We start from the raw sequence: 16,960 nt of genomic DNA, 5'->3' as shown, positions 1-16,960 counted from the left end.
TTTTGAATATATTTAGTGAATTGGCCTCAACTACTTTCTGTGGTAGAGAATTCCACAGGTTCACCACTCTTTGGGTGAAGAAGTTTCTCCTCATCTCGGTCCTAAATGGCTTACCCCTTATCCTCAGACTGTGACCCCTGGTTCTGGACTTCCCCAACATTGGGAACATTCTTTCTGCATCTAACCTGTCTAAACCCGTCAGAATTTTAAACGTTTCTATGAGGTCCCCTCTCATTCTTCTGAACTCCAGTGAATACAAGCCCAATTGATCCAATCTTTCTTGATAGGTCAGTCCCGCCATCCCGGGAATCAGTCTGGTGAACCTTCGCTGCACTCCCTCAATAGCAAGAATGTCCTTCCTCAAGTTAGGAGACCAAAACTGTACACAATACTCCAGGTGTGGCCTCACCAAGGCCCTGTACAACTGTAGCAACACCTCCCTGCCCCTGTATGCAAATTAAGGACTGTGTGTTTGGAGAAATAAGAGTGCCAATTCAACTTTGCAATAATACGTGGTGTTGACAATGAAGCACCCATTCTGCAAATTGAAATATAAAACTGTCGTTGTGGCTGCCTCTCCCTGTCCAAATGGCCTCAGTCCCCCTCACAGCTCGAAGGCTGCTGCTGTATCTTCGGCTGCCGGCCAGCCACTGACGCCGCTGATATCTCATGGCCGAATGGCCTCGGGTCTGTCCGGTGCTGCTTCTTCGCGGCCAGCCACGAAGAGAATGAAGGCCTGCCTCAAGCACTGCAGCTCAGCTCGAAGCTTGCTGCCGCTGCCGTCGAGACACTGACGCCACACCGCTGCCTGTCTCCAACATGAAAGGCCTGCCTGAAGCACTTTCACACAGGTAGGAACATGGTTTATTTAATCTTTTCTTTGCTAAGAAATTTTTATTCAGGTTGGATTTATTTGTATAATATTTGTATAAATATAACTAAGGATTGATTGTAGAATTTAATGACTTTCCTTCCCCCCCTCCCCCCCCCACCTCGTTCCCTACGCCTAATTTGTAACCTAAGCCTGATTTTCTAAAGTGTAGACAAGGTTTTTTCGAGCGTACAAAAATCTTCACTTTCTCCATTCTAAATTAGTTTGGAGTAAGTTTTCACTCACGAAACTTTGAAATCAGGCGTAAGTGGCCGGACACGCCCCCTTTTGAAAAAAAACTTCTGTTCCAAAGTGAAACTGTTCTAACTGACTAGAACTGGAGCAAACTAAATGTGGAGAATTCCGATTTCTAAGATACTCCGTTCTACACCAGTTGCTCCTAAAAATCAGGAGCAAATCATGTGGAAACTTGGGGCCTCTATCTCTGTAATCTCCTCCAGCTCTACAAACACTACTCCGAACTCTTTGTTCCTCTGACTCTGATCTCTTCGTGCTTCCACCCCTCCCTTCACCCCAGTATTGTTGGCTGTGCCTTCAGTCACCTTGGCTTCATGCCCTAGCAGTCCTTTCCTAAACACTCTTGCCTCTCAACCTCCAGCTCATCCTTTGAGACCTTCTTTAAAATCCACCCTTTTGATCGTGTTTTTGATCACTCCTCCTAATGCATTATTATTTGGTTTGGCAGTCCATTTTGTGGCTATGCCTCTGTGAAGCACCTTGCGATGTTTTTCTATGTCAAAGACACTATACAACTGCAAGCTATTGCTGTTGTTGGTTTCTCAGTCCACTGTTTTGGTCAGCTTTTAATTCAAGAAGTTGCATGTGCTCTTCGGAAACTTTTTGGAAATAAAGTTTGGGCCATGACATTATATTGATGTCCAAAACTGTATGAAGGAATTCATTAAAGTAGACTATATCCATTAATGTAAATTTTCTTTAGCCCTGGGGGTAGGTGAGGAGCACCTGAGACCTTTTCACAACATAGTGCTCTGCCTACTGCTAACATTAGCTCTCTTTATAGCATTATAAACTACTACAGATTGTGATACTATAATAAACTGAACTTCCCAAAATTATTATTCGAAGATTAAAACTTAGGGCCTCAAAATTGGCCTTCTTAGCTCCTTCTGTTATCACCTCCGGGGGGCGATAATGGGTCGCTAACAACTTACCGACTGGGCGCGACAATATGAACAACTCCTGCTAATTTCAGCGGGAGGTCTACAGTGGCAGTAGAATGTTGCGCCCTGATCTCCTTCGCCCGGAGATTGTGACGTGATTGCCGTGCGCATCGCCCCGGTAGCACCCTGGACCCAAACTACAGTTCCGACCCCTGCAGCATCGTCGGGTGGAAACACCGACAGCGGTTGGAGACGTCGATTGGGAGGCCGGGAACTTCGGGAGCGAATGTTAAAGGTGAGGTGGTCGAAGTAAGTAAAAAAAAAAATGTCAATGGTCTTGCTCATTTTTTTTGATTCCTCTTCGCCAGCGATCGATCACCCCGGCACTCTGGACTGATCAGGCTGGATCGCGGCTGCCGTCGGGGACCAGCTAACTGGTCCCAATGCAAAGCCTGCAGCGATGGCCCTTCCCTTTAAGGGAGGGAAGGAGCCTCCGAACGCGGCGCACTGTACGGCCCATTGTGCAGTGCTGCACAACTACCCACCCGCCTGCATCCTGTAGCGTTCCAGGAAGGAAGTGCAGTGCTTGATCTCCACTTCCTTCCTGGAACGCAAACACCACATTTTTTTAAAGTTGAAAACCATTAGCGCCTGGTGCTACATTTTTCACCTTTTAAAAGTTATCGCCCCAAACGGGGCGCTCCTGAATTCCTACCCCTCGATCGTTCTGATGCATCCTGAGTTCTCATCCTGTTACATTTTATTTGCTGAAAAAGGCAGCAGTAGTATTTAGTAATCACTGATGTCCTCCCTATCTCCATTGATCTATTCTTTCCTCAGGCCACTTCTGCTCACTGTTCCAATCCAAATCATATGCAATCATAAAATTATAATAAAAACCCACAGCATCTATCCGAGATAATCTGATGACTTCTGATACACCCTTTTCCCCAACGGCCACAATAAGTGAACAATTTCTGTTGCTTCCCAAGTTAACAGAAATCAAACTGCCTCAGCTGAACTCTTAGCTTCTTTTGTTGCACATACATGAGTTTGTGGTATTCTGTGTCTAAGATAAAGACATGTATACTACAAAACCATACAGCTGTGTTGTACATAAATACCCTTTCAATTGTTTCTGTTATAAGTATATGGAGTACAGTGTCAATAGATAGCTTGATCAAAATGAATGTCTCTTCCCCGTGTTTAGATGTAGTTTAGCAAATTTATCACAAGTTTTAATTTGGCTTTTTTTACGACTAGAAGTACACATGCTTTCCTAGGTCCCGATGTGTATCTCAACAGATGTGTCAAAGCAAGCAGCGAATTGTCATAAATATCTATCTGCCGATGGCACTGCTGCAGATCAAAGTCACTGGTCAGTTATGATCAACTTTATGACTGGGGATATTTTCTATAGTTTGTTGATGGCTGTAACATCTCCCGAAGTATAATTTTAAAACAAAATCAGGTTTCTATAGCATCACAAATGTGGACATATGAAATAGTTTTTTTTAAATCCCCATTTCTGAGCCCCCACTTGCTGTGACTTGCTTGCCATGTCCCAATTGAGCCACAGAGAGGGTGAATGTATTTTAAGCTTTGAAGTTTGATCAAAAGTTTACTGCAATAACAATAAACACCTCTTTCAACTGATTGGGTGGTAGTTTCATTTTTTAAAAACACGATTTACGAAAGGATTAAATAATTGACCACGCATTTCAAGTAAACGATTGGAATTAAACAACGCCGCTAACAAATCAGCCTCAGACTTTTGGCTTTGATTTTATAATGTTGACAACACTGTTAGTACCACACAATAAACTGGCGCCTACTGTGATTAATATTGTGCCTGGTCCACACCTTACAGAAGCACGCTGACATTGTTTTGGTTCAGTCTGATATTGCAATCTGGGGAAATGCATCGAATTTTTTTAAAATCAGATCATTCTTCGAAGATTACAAGTGCACGTACATAGCCCCTCTCAAACAAAAAAAACACAGCTGACAACGTGTCCTTACCAAGAGCATTGTAAGCAGCAGCACCTTTCACTGCAAGCGGTGCTCTTTATCTAATACCCGACCCCGCATTTTGAGTCTTTTCAACTTTCTTTCGCCCTCCCGTTGTCTGCAAGTTGCGCCGGCGACCTCCCAAGATTTAGGTACAACAAAAGACAGCCGTAAAACTGCCTCCAACCTTCTCACAGGGAAAACTTGCCTCTGACACACTCGTGTATCTTTCCTGTCCGCTTAAAGTCCAACAGCAAAATACAGCTGCCAACTCTTGTAATGCAGAGTGATTAAACATTTTGAGATCCAACATCAACACAATATTTTTTGACAAACGCAATGAATCATTGCTCACGTTTCTCGGCAACATTATTTGTGTGCGACAAATATGAAAACAATTCTTATGCCAAAGTTGTATTACAAGGCACGTTCACCTTTACAAAACAAACTTAAGCTTACCAAACTGTGCAAAAGATAGACACACGTTGAGCAGGAAAAGCCCAAAAAGGTGATAGTGTCCAGATGATGCTAGCAGAGGGAAAGGGGACAGGGGATACATGGTGAATTTAGCGTTTCATTTGTGCCACGAAATTCCCCAGGAACCGCTGAGTCCTTGTTGATTCCGAGCAGGGTCCCATCAGAAAAAAGCTGCCGAAAGTCAGCGAGCGCAGTCAGTCGGCGCCATGCAATCCCGGGCTGGTGTCAGATCGCAATAATCCTGCAGAGGGCTCACAACATTCCCACATTAGCATTTCCGAGACAGGAAAAACGTGCTCGTGTGTCCAGCCCATAGAGATCTTCAGTAACAGATATGGTTAAAAAAACACACCTCACTGCATAAAATGGGACGACGCCGCATGAACAGTTCACGTCACTTTTTATTAGCTAGGTAGACCTCATTCTGTTAATTATTTTAAATTAGATTTAACATGGGAAGCGTCCAAGGCGAATACAGTGTCATTCATTGTCCAATTTACTTACTGCAGATTTTGCCTGCTACCCTACACCTCTGCAGTGAGGACAATATTTTCATTCCCCCCACCCCCAGTTATTCCCAACTACTAACAAAATGGTAAAATGCACAATTTTGAATCATGCAATTCCATTAACTAATTTCATTACAGATAATGGAAAAAAAAGACAATAACCTACTTGTAATAATGATACTGAGTTCAGTGACAGGGCCCCTACTGATCAAGCTAAGTGTTTTGTTTTGGATCTTCCAGTGCTGTGGCAGCAACTATCCAAACTAGTGGTTTTGATGAGCCTTGTAGATGGTGGAGGTATTGATGGATCAGAGGGATGGAGTACAAAAGCAGGGAGGTCCTGCTGCAACTGTACAGGATATTGGTGAGGCCGCACCTGGAGTACTGCATGCAGTTTTGGTCATCTTACTTAAGGAAGGATATACTAGCTTTGGAGGGGGTACGAGACGATTCACTAGGCTGATTCCGGAGATGAGGGGGTTACCTTATGATGATAGATTGAGTGGACTGGGTCTTTACTCGTTGGAGTTCAGAAGGATGAGGGGTGATCTTATAGAAACATTTAAAATCATGAAAGGGATAGACAAGATAGAGGCAGAGAGGTTGTTTCCACTGGTCGGGGAGACTAGAACTAGGGAGCACAGCCTCAAAATATGGGGGAGCCAATTTAAAACCGAGTTGAGAAGGAATTTCTTCTCCCAGAGGGTTGTGAATCTGTGGAATTCTCTGCCCAAGGAAGCAGTTGAGGCTAGCTCATTGAATGTATTCAAGTCACAGATAGATAGGTTTTTAACTAATAAGGGAATTAAGGGTTACGGGGAGAGGGCGGGTAAGTGGAGCTGAGTCCACGGCCAGATCAGCCATGATCTTGTTGAATGGCGGAGCAGGCTCGAGGGGCTAGATGGCCTACTCCTGTTCCTAATTCTTATGTTCTTATGTAGAATGTGAGTTGTTAATGAGGCTTCAACCAATATAATTTTTTTTTTTTGAAATTCGTAGCCAATCGTTCCAATTCTTTGTCAAATCACAAACGCCAGAGGTCACCTTGCACACGCCAAGGATCACTCTGCGCCAATGCTCTTAGCCAAAAGGCCTAGAGCCACTGCACCGTTCCTGGAAGTACTGCAATACCAGGTTCGTGCCATGGAGGTGGATGGGTCAGGTCCCCCACACACCTCCGTGGAGGTGGATGGGTCAAGCCACCCCACCCACCTTCAACCAATATAAATGACACAAAGTGGCATGCACAAGATTTATCTGAAATGGCCAAGTGACCATAGAGAGTGTGTTTTACCCATGATGTTCAGTCCCACACCAATGTGGTGACTCTTAACTGCCCTCTGAAGTGGTGTAGCAAGTGGCTCAGTTGTACCAAACCGCTTACAGCGGTTTAAGAAGGCGCCCCACTACCGCCTTCTCAAAGCAACTCACAATGAGAATTAAATGCCGGCCTCGCTAACGACGCCCACATCCTGACAATTCATGCAAATAAATTAATTTTAAAAATGCGCTTGTGAACTGTTGTGTAACTGTAAAGCATGCACTCCCATGTTCCGCCAACAGAGAGCGCATCCCCTGAAGTCCCAAGGGATCCCAGCATCCCTTGGGAGCACTGTATATACGCCGGCCCCTAAGGCCTGTTAATCACCCTGGAGTGTCTTAATAAAGACTGAGGTCACTGTTACTTTAACCTCCCTGTGTGCAGTCTCATCTGTGTTAGGAACACAATAACTGGCGACGAGTACACGAATCCAATGCAAAGATGCAGCAAACTGTGGGTATCCTGGAGAAGTTCTCGGAGGGTGAGGACTGGGAAGCCTATGTCGAATGTTAGACCAGTACTTTGTAGCCAACGAGCTGGATGGAGAAGGAAGTGCTGCAAAAAGGAGAGCGGTCCTCCTCACGGTCTGCGGGGCACCGACCTACAGCCTCATGAAGAATCTTCTGGCTCCGGTGAAACCCACAGCTAAGTCATATAAGGAGCTGTGTACACTGGTTCGGGAGCATCTTAACCCGAGGGAGAGCGTGCTGATGGCGAGGTATCGGTTCTATACATACCTGCGATCTGAAGATCAGGAAGCGGCGAGCTACGTCGCCGAGCTAAGGCAACTTGCAGGACAATGTGAATTTGATGGCTACCTGGATCAAATGCTCAGAGACTTTTTCATAATGGGCATTGGCTACGAGACCATCCTATGAAAACTTTTGACTGTAGAGACACCGACCCTCAGTAAGGCCATTGCGATAGCACAGGCATTTATGTCCACCAGTGATAACACCAAACAATTCTCTCAGCACACAAGTGCTAGCAATGTTCACAAATTAACTGGCACTGTGTTTGCGAGCAGAAATTTACAGGGCAGAAACCACGAGTCTGCAACTGCCAGCAGGCCTCAGGTGACCCAGATGCCTCAGAGTCCGCAACAAAGGATGAATGAAAGGCAATTCACAACTTGTTGGCATTGTGGAGGATTCCATTCAGCATATTCATGCCACTTCAAAGGGTATGTTTGCAAGAGCTGTGGAACAATGGGGCACCTCCAACGAGCTTGCAGATGAGCTGCAAGCTCTGCAAAACCTGCTAACCACCATGTGGCAGAGGAAGATCGGTCCATGGTGGACGAAAGCAATTTCGAGCCTCAGAGAGAGGAGGCAGATGCTGAAGTACACAGGGTGCACACATTTTTGACAAATGTCCACCTATAATGCGAAACGTAAAATTGAATGGCTTACCAGTAGCCATGGAACTGGACACTGGCATTAGCCAACCCATCATGAGTAAAAAGATGGTTGAGAGACTGTGGTGCAACAAAGCACTCAGACCAGCCCTGAGCCCCATCCACACCAAACTCAGAACGTACACCAAAGAGTTTAATCACTGGGCTGGGCAGCGCCATGGTCAAGGCCACCTATGAGAGCACGCTGCACGAAATGCCACTCTGGATTGTCCCGGGCGATGGCCCCACACTGCTTAGAAACATAGAAACATAGAAAATAGGTGCAGGAGTAGGCCATTCGGCCCTTCTAGCCTGTACCGCCATTCAATGAGTTCATGGCTGAACATGCAACCTCAGTACCCCATTCCTGCTTTCTCAGCATACCCCTTGATCCCCCAAGTAGTATGGACTATATCTAACTCCTTTTTGAATATATTTAGTGAATTGGCCTCAACAACTTTCTGTGGTAGAGAATTCCACAGGTTTACCACTCTCTGGGTGAAGAAGTTTCTCCTCATCTCAGTCCTAAATGGCTTACCCCTTATCTTTAGACTGTGACCTATGGTTCTGGACTTCCCCAACATTAGGAACATTCTTCCTGCATCAAACCTGTCTAAACCCATCAGAATTTTAAACGTTTCTATGAGATCCCCTCTCACTCTTCTGAACTCCAGTGAATACAAGCCCAGTTGATCCAGTCTTTCTTGATATGTCAGTCCCGCCATCCCGGGAATCAGTCTGGTGAACCTTCGCTGCACTCCCTCAATAGCAAGAATGTCCTTCCTCATGTTAGGAGACCAAAACGGTACACAATACTCCAGGTGTGGCCTCACCAAGGCCCTGTACAACTGTAGCAATACCTCCCTGCCCCTGTACTCAAATCCCCTCGCTATGAAGGCCAACATGCCATTTGCTTTCTTAACCGCCTGCTGTACCTGCATGCCAACCTTCAATGACTGATCTACCATGACACCCAGGTCTTGTTGCACCTCCCCTTTTCCTAATCTGTCACCATTCAGATAATAGTCTGTCTCTCTGTTTTTACCACCAAAGTGGATAACCTCACATTTATCCACATTATACTTCATCTGCCACTCACCTAACCTATCCAAGTCACTCTGCAGCCTCATAGCATCCGCCTCGCAGCTCACACTGCCACCCAACTTAGTGTCATCCGCAAATTTGGAGATACTACATTTACTCCCCTCGTCTAAATCATTAATGTACAATGTAAAACAGCTGGGGCCCCAGCACAGAACCTTGCGGTACCCCACTAGTTTTGTAGTTGCTCGACGTTGTCCCGACCCATGACCAATATGTCATCCTGAAAAACCACCGTGCGTGGTACGGACTTGAGTATGAGCTCCATGATTCTCTGGAAGTTCGCTGCAGCCGACCGGATTCCAAACAGGCATCTGTTGTAGATGAACAGTCCCTTGTGCGTGTTGATGCAGGTGAGGCCCTTCGAAGACTCCTCCAGCTCCTGCATCATGTAGGCCGAAGTCAGGTCGAGCTTGATGAACGTCTTGCCTCCTGCCAGCGTCGCAAATAGTTCGTCTGCCTTAGGTAGCGGGTATTAGTCCTGTAGCGAGAAACGATTTATAGTTACTTTATAATCACTGCAAATCCTGACCATGCCATCATTTTTGAGTTCTGGAACAATCGGGCTGGCCCACTCGCTGAATTCCACTGGGGAGATGATGCCCTTATGTTGCAGCCTGTCCAGCTCAATTTTCACTCTCTCCCTCATCATGTGAGGTACCGCTCGCGCCTTGTGGTGACTGGGTCGTGCCTCTGGGACCAAGTGGATCCGTATCTTCGTCCCAGAAATGTTTCCAATGCCTGGATCAAAAAGGGAAGGAAATTTGTTGAGAACCTGGTTACATGAGGCCTCATCGACATGTGATAGCACTCGGATGTCATCCCAGTTCCAGCGGATTTTGCCCAGCCAGCTCCTTCCTGGAGTGCATAAGGGATGGTTTTCTAGACCAATATGTCGAGGAACCAAATAGGGGGGAGACCATCTTAGACTGGGTGCTGTGTAATGAGAGAGGATTAATTAGTAATCTCATTGTGCAAGGCCCCTTGGGGCAGAGTGACCATAATATGGTGGAATTCTACATTAGGATAGAGAATGAAACAGTTAATTCAGAGACCATGGTCCAGAACTTAAAGAAGGGTAACTTTGAAGATATGAGGCGTGAATTGGCTAGGATAGATTGGTGAATGACACTTAAGGGGTTGACAGTGGATGGGCAATGGCAGACATTTAGAGACCGCATGGATGAACTACAACAATTGTACATCCCTGTCTGGCATAAAAATAAAAAAGGGAAGATGGCTCAACCGTGGCTATCAAGGGAAATCAGGGATAGTATTAAAGCCAAGGAAGTGGCATACAAACAGGGAGACGTTCATCTTGGATCTCCACAGCACACACCCGGGTATAGTAATGATGAAAGCAATAGCCAGATCCCATGTGTGGTGTACGGCAATGCAGCGTGTGTGCTCAGTTGAGCAATGCGCCCAGAGAGGCACCACTAAGTTTGTGATCCAGGCCCTCCAGACCATGGTCGAGGATCCACGTCGACTATGCGGGCCCGTTTCTTGGTAAAATGTTCTTGGTGGTGGTGGGTGCTTTTTCAAAATGGATTGAATGTGAAATAATGTCGGGAAGCACCGCACCACCACCATTGAAAGCCTGAGGGCCATGTTTGCCACCCACGGCCTGCCTGACATACTGGTCAGTGACAACGGGCCATGTTTCACCAGTGCCGAATTTAAAGAACTCATGACCCGCAATGGGATCAAACATGTCACCTCAGCCCCGTTTAAACCAGCCTCCAATGGGCAGGCAGAGCGGGCAGTACAAACAATCAAACAGAGCCTCAAACGAGTCACAGAAGGCTCACTCCAAACCCGCATGTCTCGAGTACTGCTCAGCAACTGCACGAGACTCCATTCGCTCACAGGGATGCCCCCGGCTGAGCTACTCATGAAAAGGACACTTAAAACCAGACTCTCGCTGGTTCACCCCAACCTGCATGATCAGGTAGAGAGCAGGTGGCAGCAATAAAATGTAAATGATGGTCGCGCCACTGTATTACGGGAAATTGATCTGAATGCCCCTGTGTATGTGCTAAACTATGGACATGGTCCCAAGTGGATCGCGGGCACGGTGATAGCTAAAGAAGGGAGTAGGTTGTTTGTAGTCAAACTAGACAATGGACAAATTTGCAGAAAGCACCTGGACCAAACGAGGCTGCGGTTCACAGACTGCCCTGAACAACCCACAGCAGAAACCACCTTTTTCGAGACCACAACACACACCCAAAGGATCAACGACACCACGCCGTACCAGGAAATCGAACCCATCACGCCCAACAACCCAGCAAGGCCAGGCTCACCCAGCAGCACTGCAGGGCCAACAACATGCCAGCCTAGCGAGGGCACAGTAAACACACCAGAACAGATATTTGTACCGAGGCAGTCCACCAGGGAAAGAAAGCGCCCGACCGCCTCACCTTGTAAATAGTTTTCATTTTGACTTTGGCCGGGGGAGTGATGTTGTCTATCTGTAAAGCATGCACTCCCATGTTCCGCCACCAGGGAGCGCATCCCCTGAAGTCTCAAGGGATCCCAGCATCCCTTGGGAGCACTGTATATAAGCCGGCCCCCCTAAGGCCTGTAACTCACTCTGGAGTGTCTTAATAAAGACTGAGGTCACTGTTACTTTAACCTCCCTGTGTGCAGCCTAATCTGTGTCCAGAACACAACATGAACTACATTATTGAGAAAGAGTTCAACCTCGATCAGCTTCGCTGGGCAGGCCACTTAGTTCGCATGCCAGACACGAGACTCCCTAAGCAATTGCTCTATGCGGAGCTCCTTCTTGGCAAACGTGCCAAAGGTGGGCAGCGGAAACATTACAAGGACACCCTCAAAGCTTCCTTGGTGAAGTGCGACATCACCACTGACACCTGGGCCAAAGACCGCCCTGGGTGGAGAAAGTGCATCTGAAGGGTGTTGAGCTCCTTGAATCTCAACGCTGCGAGCGTGAGTGGTTAGGCGCGGGCAGCGGAAGGAGCGTGTGGTAAATCAGTGTCACCCCCCTTCCCCCGATGAATATCTGTCCCACCTGTGACAGGGTCTGTGGCTCTCATGTTGGACTGTTCAGCCACCAAAAAACTCACTTTCGGTGTGGAAGCAAGTCTTCCTCGATTTCGAGAGACTGCCTATGAATGAATGGGAAAGAGTAGAACCTTTTTGGTGCAAGGGAAAGGTCCACAAACAGGCTACAGGCCCACTTATGCAACTATGAAGAGAGGCTTGAGATACTGGACTGTGTTCCACTGGTGCAGAGAAGACTAAGATGACACATAAAGTGAGTTTGTAAAATTATGTCGTTTTGATCGAGTGAATAGAGAATGGCTATTCCCTCTAGTTGGTGAGTTATTGACAAGGGAATCATCAATCTAAAATTGTAACTAAGAGAATGAGCAGAGAGGTTTGAATATTCTTTTAAAGCAGAGAATTGTTAGAACTTGTAACCCTTTGCCACAGGTAATAGTTGAGGCAAAAATCATTGCATCTTTTGAAGGAAGAGATCAACATTTGCAGCAGAGGAAGATACAAGTCTTACTTTTGGATTTCTCTAGCTAAGAGGCAGCACAGATACAATGGCTTCCTTATGTGCTGCAATTTTCTGCAAATCTAAACTTCTACTTTGATTTGTACAATGTTACGTGCAAAATAGTGCATATAATCATAATGTAATCCAAATTAATAAGTGTGATAAGATATATTCATAACAGCTAATCTGTTCTATTCACAGAAAAAGGAAAGCCCAGTACCCTGGGAGACACACATGAAGAGTACCACATTCACAATCATGACTATCTATAATTGAACACAGTCATCAACAAAAATACACACAACTCAGAAGAAGATTGTGTGAGATTGTGGAAAAAGCAGATCACTGTTGAGGACCGGGTGGTAGTGCTAGGGGCTTTTTGCATTTTGTTTGCTCCTCCTGAGTTGTGTATGGACACAGACCTCAATGTGGCTGCTTTCTAACTCAGAATGTTGGAACACATGATCTGTCAGTCAATTGCCAGCACAGACACGAAAGGCTGAATTGCCTCCTTTTATACCATAAATGTCTATGATTCTAATTCCCTCCATACTCATGGCAATAGAAGGCAATATGGATCGGTTAGATAGATATGGATTTGCAGTGGCAGCTTCAGTAATACAGGCCTTATACACAAAAGGAACAACCCTCACAAATGCTCCCACTGCTGCTATGGAGACTTTCAGATACAAACTTCAAGAAGGAACCAAGGCTGATTTCACTTGCTGGTAAAATGGTTGCAGGCAACCAAACAGAAGTGATTGAGAGACCTCATTGATGCCCAGTGTTCTCTGCTCACACACATCACTGGGCCTTGTGAACAGATGCCCTCTAGCAGTGTTATGCATAACGAGTGGCATTCACGTTCGCAATTTGTGATGTCGATGTGTGTTTTTATAGAAAGATTAGTAAATAAATTGCATAAAGGCTGAAAGTTACTGAGACATGAGGGTTGAAATTCGGTTGCTAATGCCAGCAGATAATGCCGACGGTAGGCATTGACTGGGCGGCAGCAGCCTCCCACTGGCGTTAGGCGGCATTGACGCCTGGTGTGAAATTCAGTTCTAGTTTTTCAAGGGTATAATGATTTGCCGCACGGCCGACGATCGCCGTAGAAATCATGATTTCTCGTCAAACTCACTTTTGCCACTTCACTTACTGGTTGGTGGCCAACACGCCACAAAAAGCTGGCATTCACAAGGCAGGTTCGGATTCTGGGGCAGCATTTAAACGGCATGGCAGCCGGGCACAGAGATCGCGTTCAGTGCAGCGTTTGGTCCTTGCACAGTGCGAAGGTGTTGGCGTGCTGCGTCTGCTGACTATTCAGCTTGACTACTAGGGTTTCCCAAACATTGGTGGGCTTCAGTTCATTGACATTGACAACTAGTATCTCTCTGTTACCTCTGGAACTCAGTGGGGGCAATGATAGAAACATAGAAACATAGAAATTAGGTGCAGGAGCAGGCCATTCGGCCCTTCGAGCCTGCACCGCCATTCAATACGATCATGGCTGATCATTCAACCTCAGTACCCCTTTCCTGCTTTCTCTCCATACCCCTTGATCCCTTTGGCCATAAGGGCCATATCTAACTCCCTTTTGAATACATCTAATGAACTGGCACAACAACTTTCCATGGTAGAGAATTCCACAGGTTCACCACTCTCTGGGTGAAGAAGTTTCTCCTCATCTTGGTCCTAAATGGCTTACCCCTTACCCTTAGACTGTGACCCCTGGTTCTGGAACTCCACAGCAACGAGAACATTCTTCCTGCCTCTAACCTGTCCAATCCCATCAGAATTTTATATGTTTCGGTGAGATCCCCTCTCATTCTTCTAAACTCCAGTGGATACAAGCTCAGTTGATCCAGTCTCTCCTCATATGTCAGTCCTGCCATCCCGGGAATCAATCTGGTGAGCCTTCGCTGTACTCCCTCAATAGCAAGAACGTCCTTCCTCAGATTAGGGGACCAAAACTGAACACAATATTCCAGGTGCAGCCTCCCCAAGGCTCTGTACAACTGCAGTAAGACCTCCATGATCGTATACTCAAATTCTCTAGCTATGAAGGCCAACATGCCATTTGTCTTCTTCACCACCTGCTGTACCTGCATGCCAAATTTCAATGACTGATGCACCATGACACCCAGGTCTCATTGCACCTCCCCTTTTCCTAATCTGATAATATTCTGTTTTCCTGTTTTTGCCACCAAAGTGGATAACCTCACATTTATCCACATTATACTGCATCTGCCATGCATTTGCCCACTCACCTAACCTGTCCAAGTCACCCTGCAGTCTCTTAGCATCCTCCTCACAGCTCACACCGCCACCCAGCTTAGTGTCATCTGCAAACTTGGAGATATTACACTCAATTCCTTCATCTAAATCATTGATGTATATTGTAACCTGCTGGGGTCCCAGTACTGAACCCTGCGGCACCCCACTGATCATTGCCTGCTATTCTGAAAAGGACACGTTTATTCTGACTCTCTGCTTCCTGTATGCCAACCAGTTCTCTATCCACATCAATACGTTACCCCCAATACCATGTGCTTTAATATTGCACACTAATCTCTTGTGTGGGACCTCGTCAAAAGCCTTTTGAAAGTCCAAATACACTACATCCACTGGATCTCCCTTGTCCACTCTACTAGTTACATCTTCAAAAAATGCGAAGATTTGTCAAGCATGATTTCCCCTTCATAAATCCATGACTTGGACCAATCCTGTCACTGCTTTCCAAATGCGCTGCTATTTCATCTTTAATAATTGATTCCAACATTTTTCCCACCACCGATTTCAGGCTAACTGGTCTATAATTCCCCAGTTTCTCTCTCTCTCCTTTTTTAAAAAGTGATGTTACATTAGCTACCCTCCAGTCCATAGGAACCGATCCAGAGTCAATAGAACGTTGGAAAATGATCACCAATGCATCCACTATTTCTAGGGCCACTTCCTTAAGTACTCTGGGATGCAGACTATCAGGCCCATGGGATTTATTGGCCTTCAATCCCATCAATTTCCCGAACACAATTTCCTGACTAATAAGGATTTCCTTCAGTTCATCCTTTTCGCTAGACCCTCGAACCCCTAGTATTTCAGGAAGGTTATTTGTGTCTTTCTTAGTGAAGACAGATCCAACATATTTGTTCAATTGGTCTGCCATTTCTTTGTTCCCCATTATAAATTCACCTGATTCTGTCTGCAAAGGACCTACGTTGATCTTCACTAATCGTTTTCTCTTCACATATCTATAGAAGCTTTTGCAGTCAGTTTTTATGTTCCCTGCAAGCTTCCTCTCATACTTTATTTTCCCCCTCCTAATTAGACCCTTTGTCCTCGTCTGCTGAATTCTAAATTTCTCCCAGTCCTCAGGTTTGCTGCTTTTTCTGGCCAATTTATATGCCTCTTCCTTGGATTTAACACTGTCCCTAATTTCCCTTGTTAGCCACAGTTAAGCCACCTTCCCTATTTTATTTTTACTCCAGACAGGGATATACAATTGTTGAAGTTCATCCATGTAATCTATAAATGTCTGCCATTGCCTATCCACTGTCCACCCTTCAAGTATCATTTGCGAGTCTATCCTTGTCAATTCATGTCTCACACCATCAAAGTTACCTTTCCTTAAGTTCAGGACCCTCGTCTCTGAATTAACACTGTCACTCTCCATCTTAATAAAGAATTCTACCATATTATGGTCACTCTTCCCCAGGGGGCCTCGCACAACAAGATTGCTAATTAGTCCTCTCTCATTACACAAAACCCAGCCTTGGATGGCCAGTTCTCTAGTTGGTTCCTCGACATATTGGTCCAGAAAGCCATCCCTAATACACGCCAGGAAATCCTCCTCCACCGCATTGCTACCAACTTGGTTAACCCAATCTATATGTAGATTAAAGTCGCCCATGATAATTGCTGTACCTTTATTGCACGCTTCCCTAATTTCTTTTTTGATGCCATCCCCAACCTCACTACTACTGTTTGGTTGTCTGTACACAGCTCCCACTAGCGTTTTCTGCCCTTTCGTATTCCGCATCTCTACCCATACAGATTCCACATCATCCAAGCTAATGTCCTTTCTTGCTATTGCGTTAATGTCCTCTCTAACCAGTAACTCCACCCCACCTCCTTTTCCTTTCTGTCTATCCTTCCTGAATGTTGATTACCCCTGGATGTTGAGTTCCCAGCCTTGGTCACCCTGGAGCCACGTCTCCGTAATCCCAATTATATCATAATCGTTAATAGCTGCCTGCGCAGTTAATTCATCCACCTTATTACGAATACTCCTCGCATTGAGGCAGAGAGCATTCAGGCTTGTCTTGTTAACACACTTTTTCCCTTTCGACTTTTGCTGTAATGTGGCCCTTTTTGATTTTTGCCTTAGGTTTCTCTGCCCTCCACTTTCACTATTCTCCTTTCTATCTTTTGCTACTGCCCTCATTTTATTTCCCTCTGTCTCCCTGCATAGATTCCCATCCTCCTGCCATATTAGTTTAACGCCTCCTCAACAGCACTTACAAACACTCCCCCTAGACATTGGTTCGAGTCCTGCCCAGGTGCAGACCGTACGGTTTGTACTGGTCCCACCTCCCCCAGAT

At 45.8% G+C, this 16,960-nt stretch overlaps 1 protein-coding gene across 1 annotated transcript in view; it reads right to left on the bottom strand.

Annotated features, from left to right (window-relative positions):
• The window catches only part of LOC139259736 (von Willebrand factor D and EGF domain-containing protein), a 446,188-nt gene extending 441,469 nt beyond the window's left edge, over positions 1-4,719 (bottom strand). The window contains exon 1 of the mRNA XM_070875369.1: positions 4,483-4,719. Coding sequence (XP_070731470.1) covers positions 4,483-4,582 — 100 coding nt within the window. The 5' untranslated portion in view covers positions 4,583-4,719. The remainder of the gene's footprint in view (positions 1-4,482) is intronic.
• Positions 4,720-16,960: the final 12,241 nt, after the last annotated feature.

Source organism: Pristiophorus japonicus, chromosome 3 (assembly GCF_044704955.1).
Source record: "Pristiophorus japonicus isolate sPriJap1 chromosome 3, sPriJap1.hap1, whole genome shotgun sequence".
Classification (NCBI taxonomy): Eukaryota; Metazoa; Chordata; class Chondrichthyes; family Pristiophoridae; genus Pristiophorus; species Pristiophorus japonicus.
Note: the sequence above shows the minus strand (reverse complement) of the source record. Positions and strands in the feature narration are given on the sequence as shown.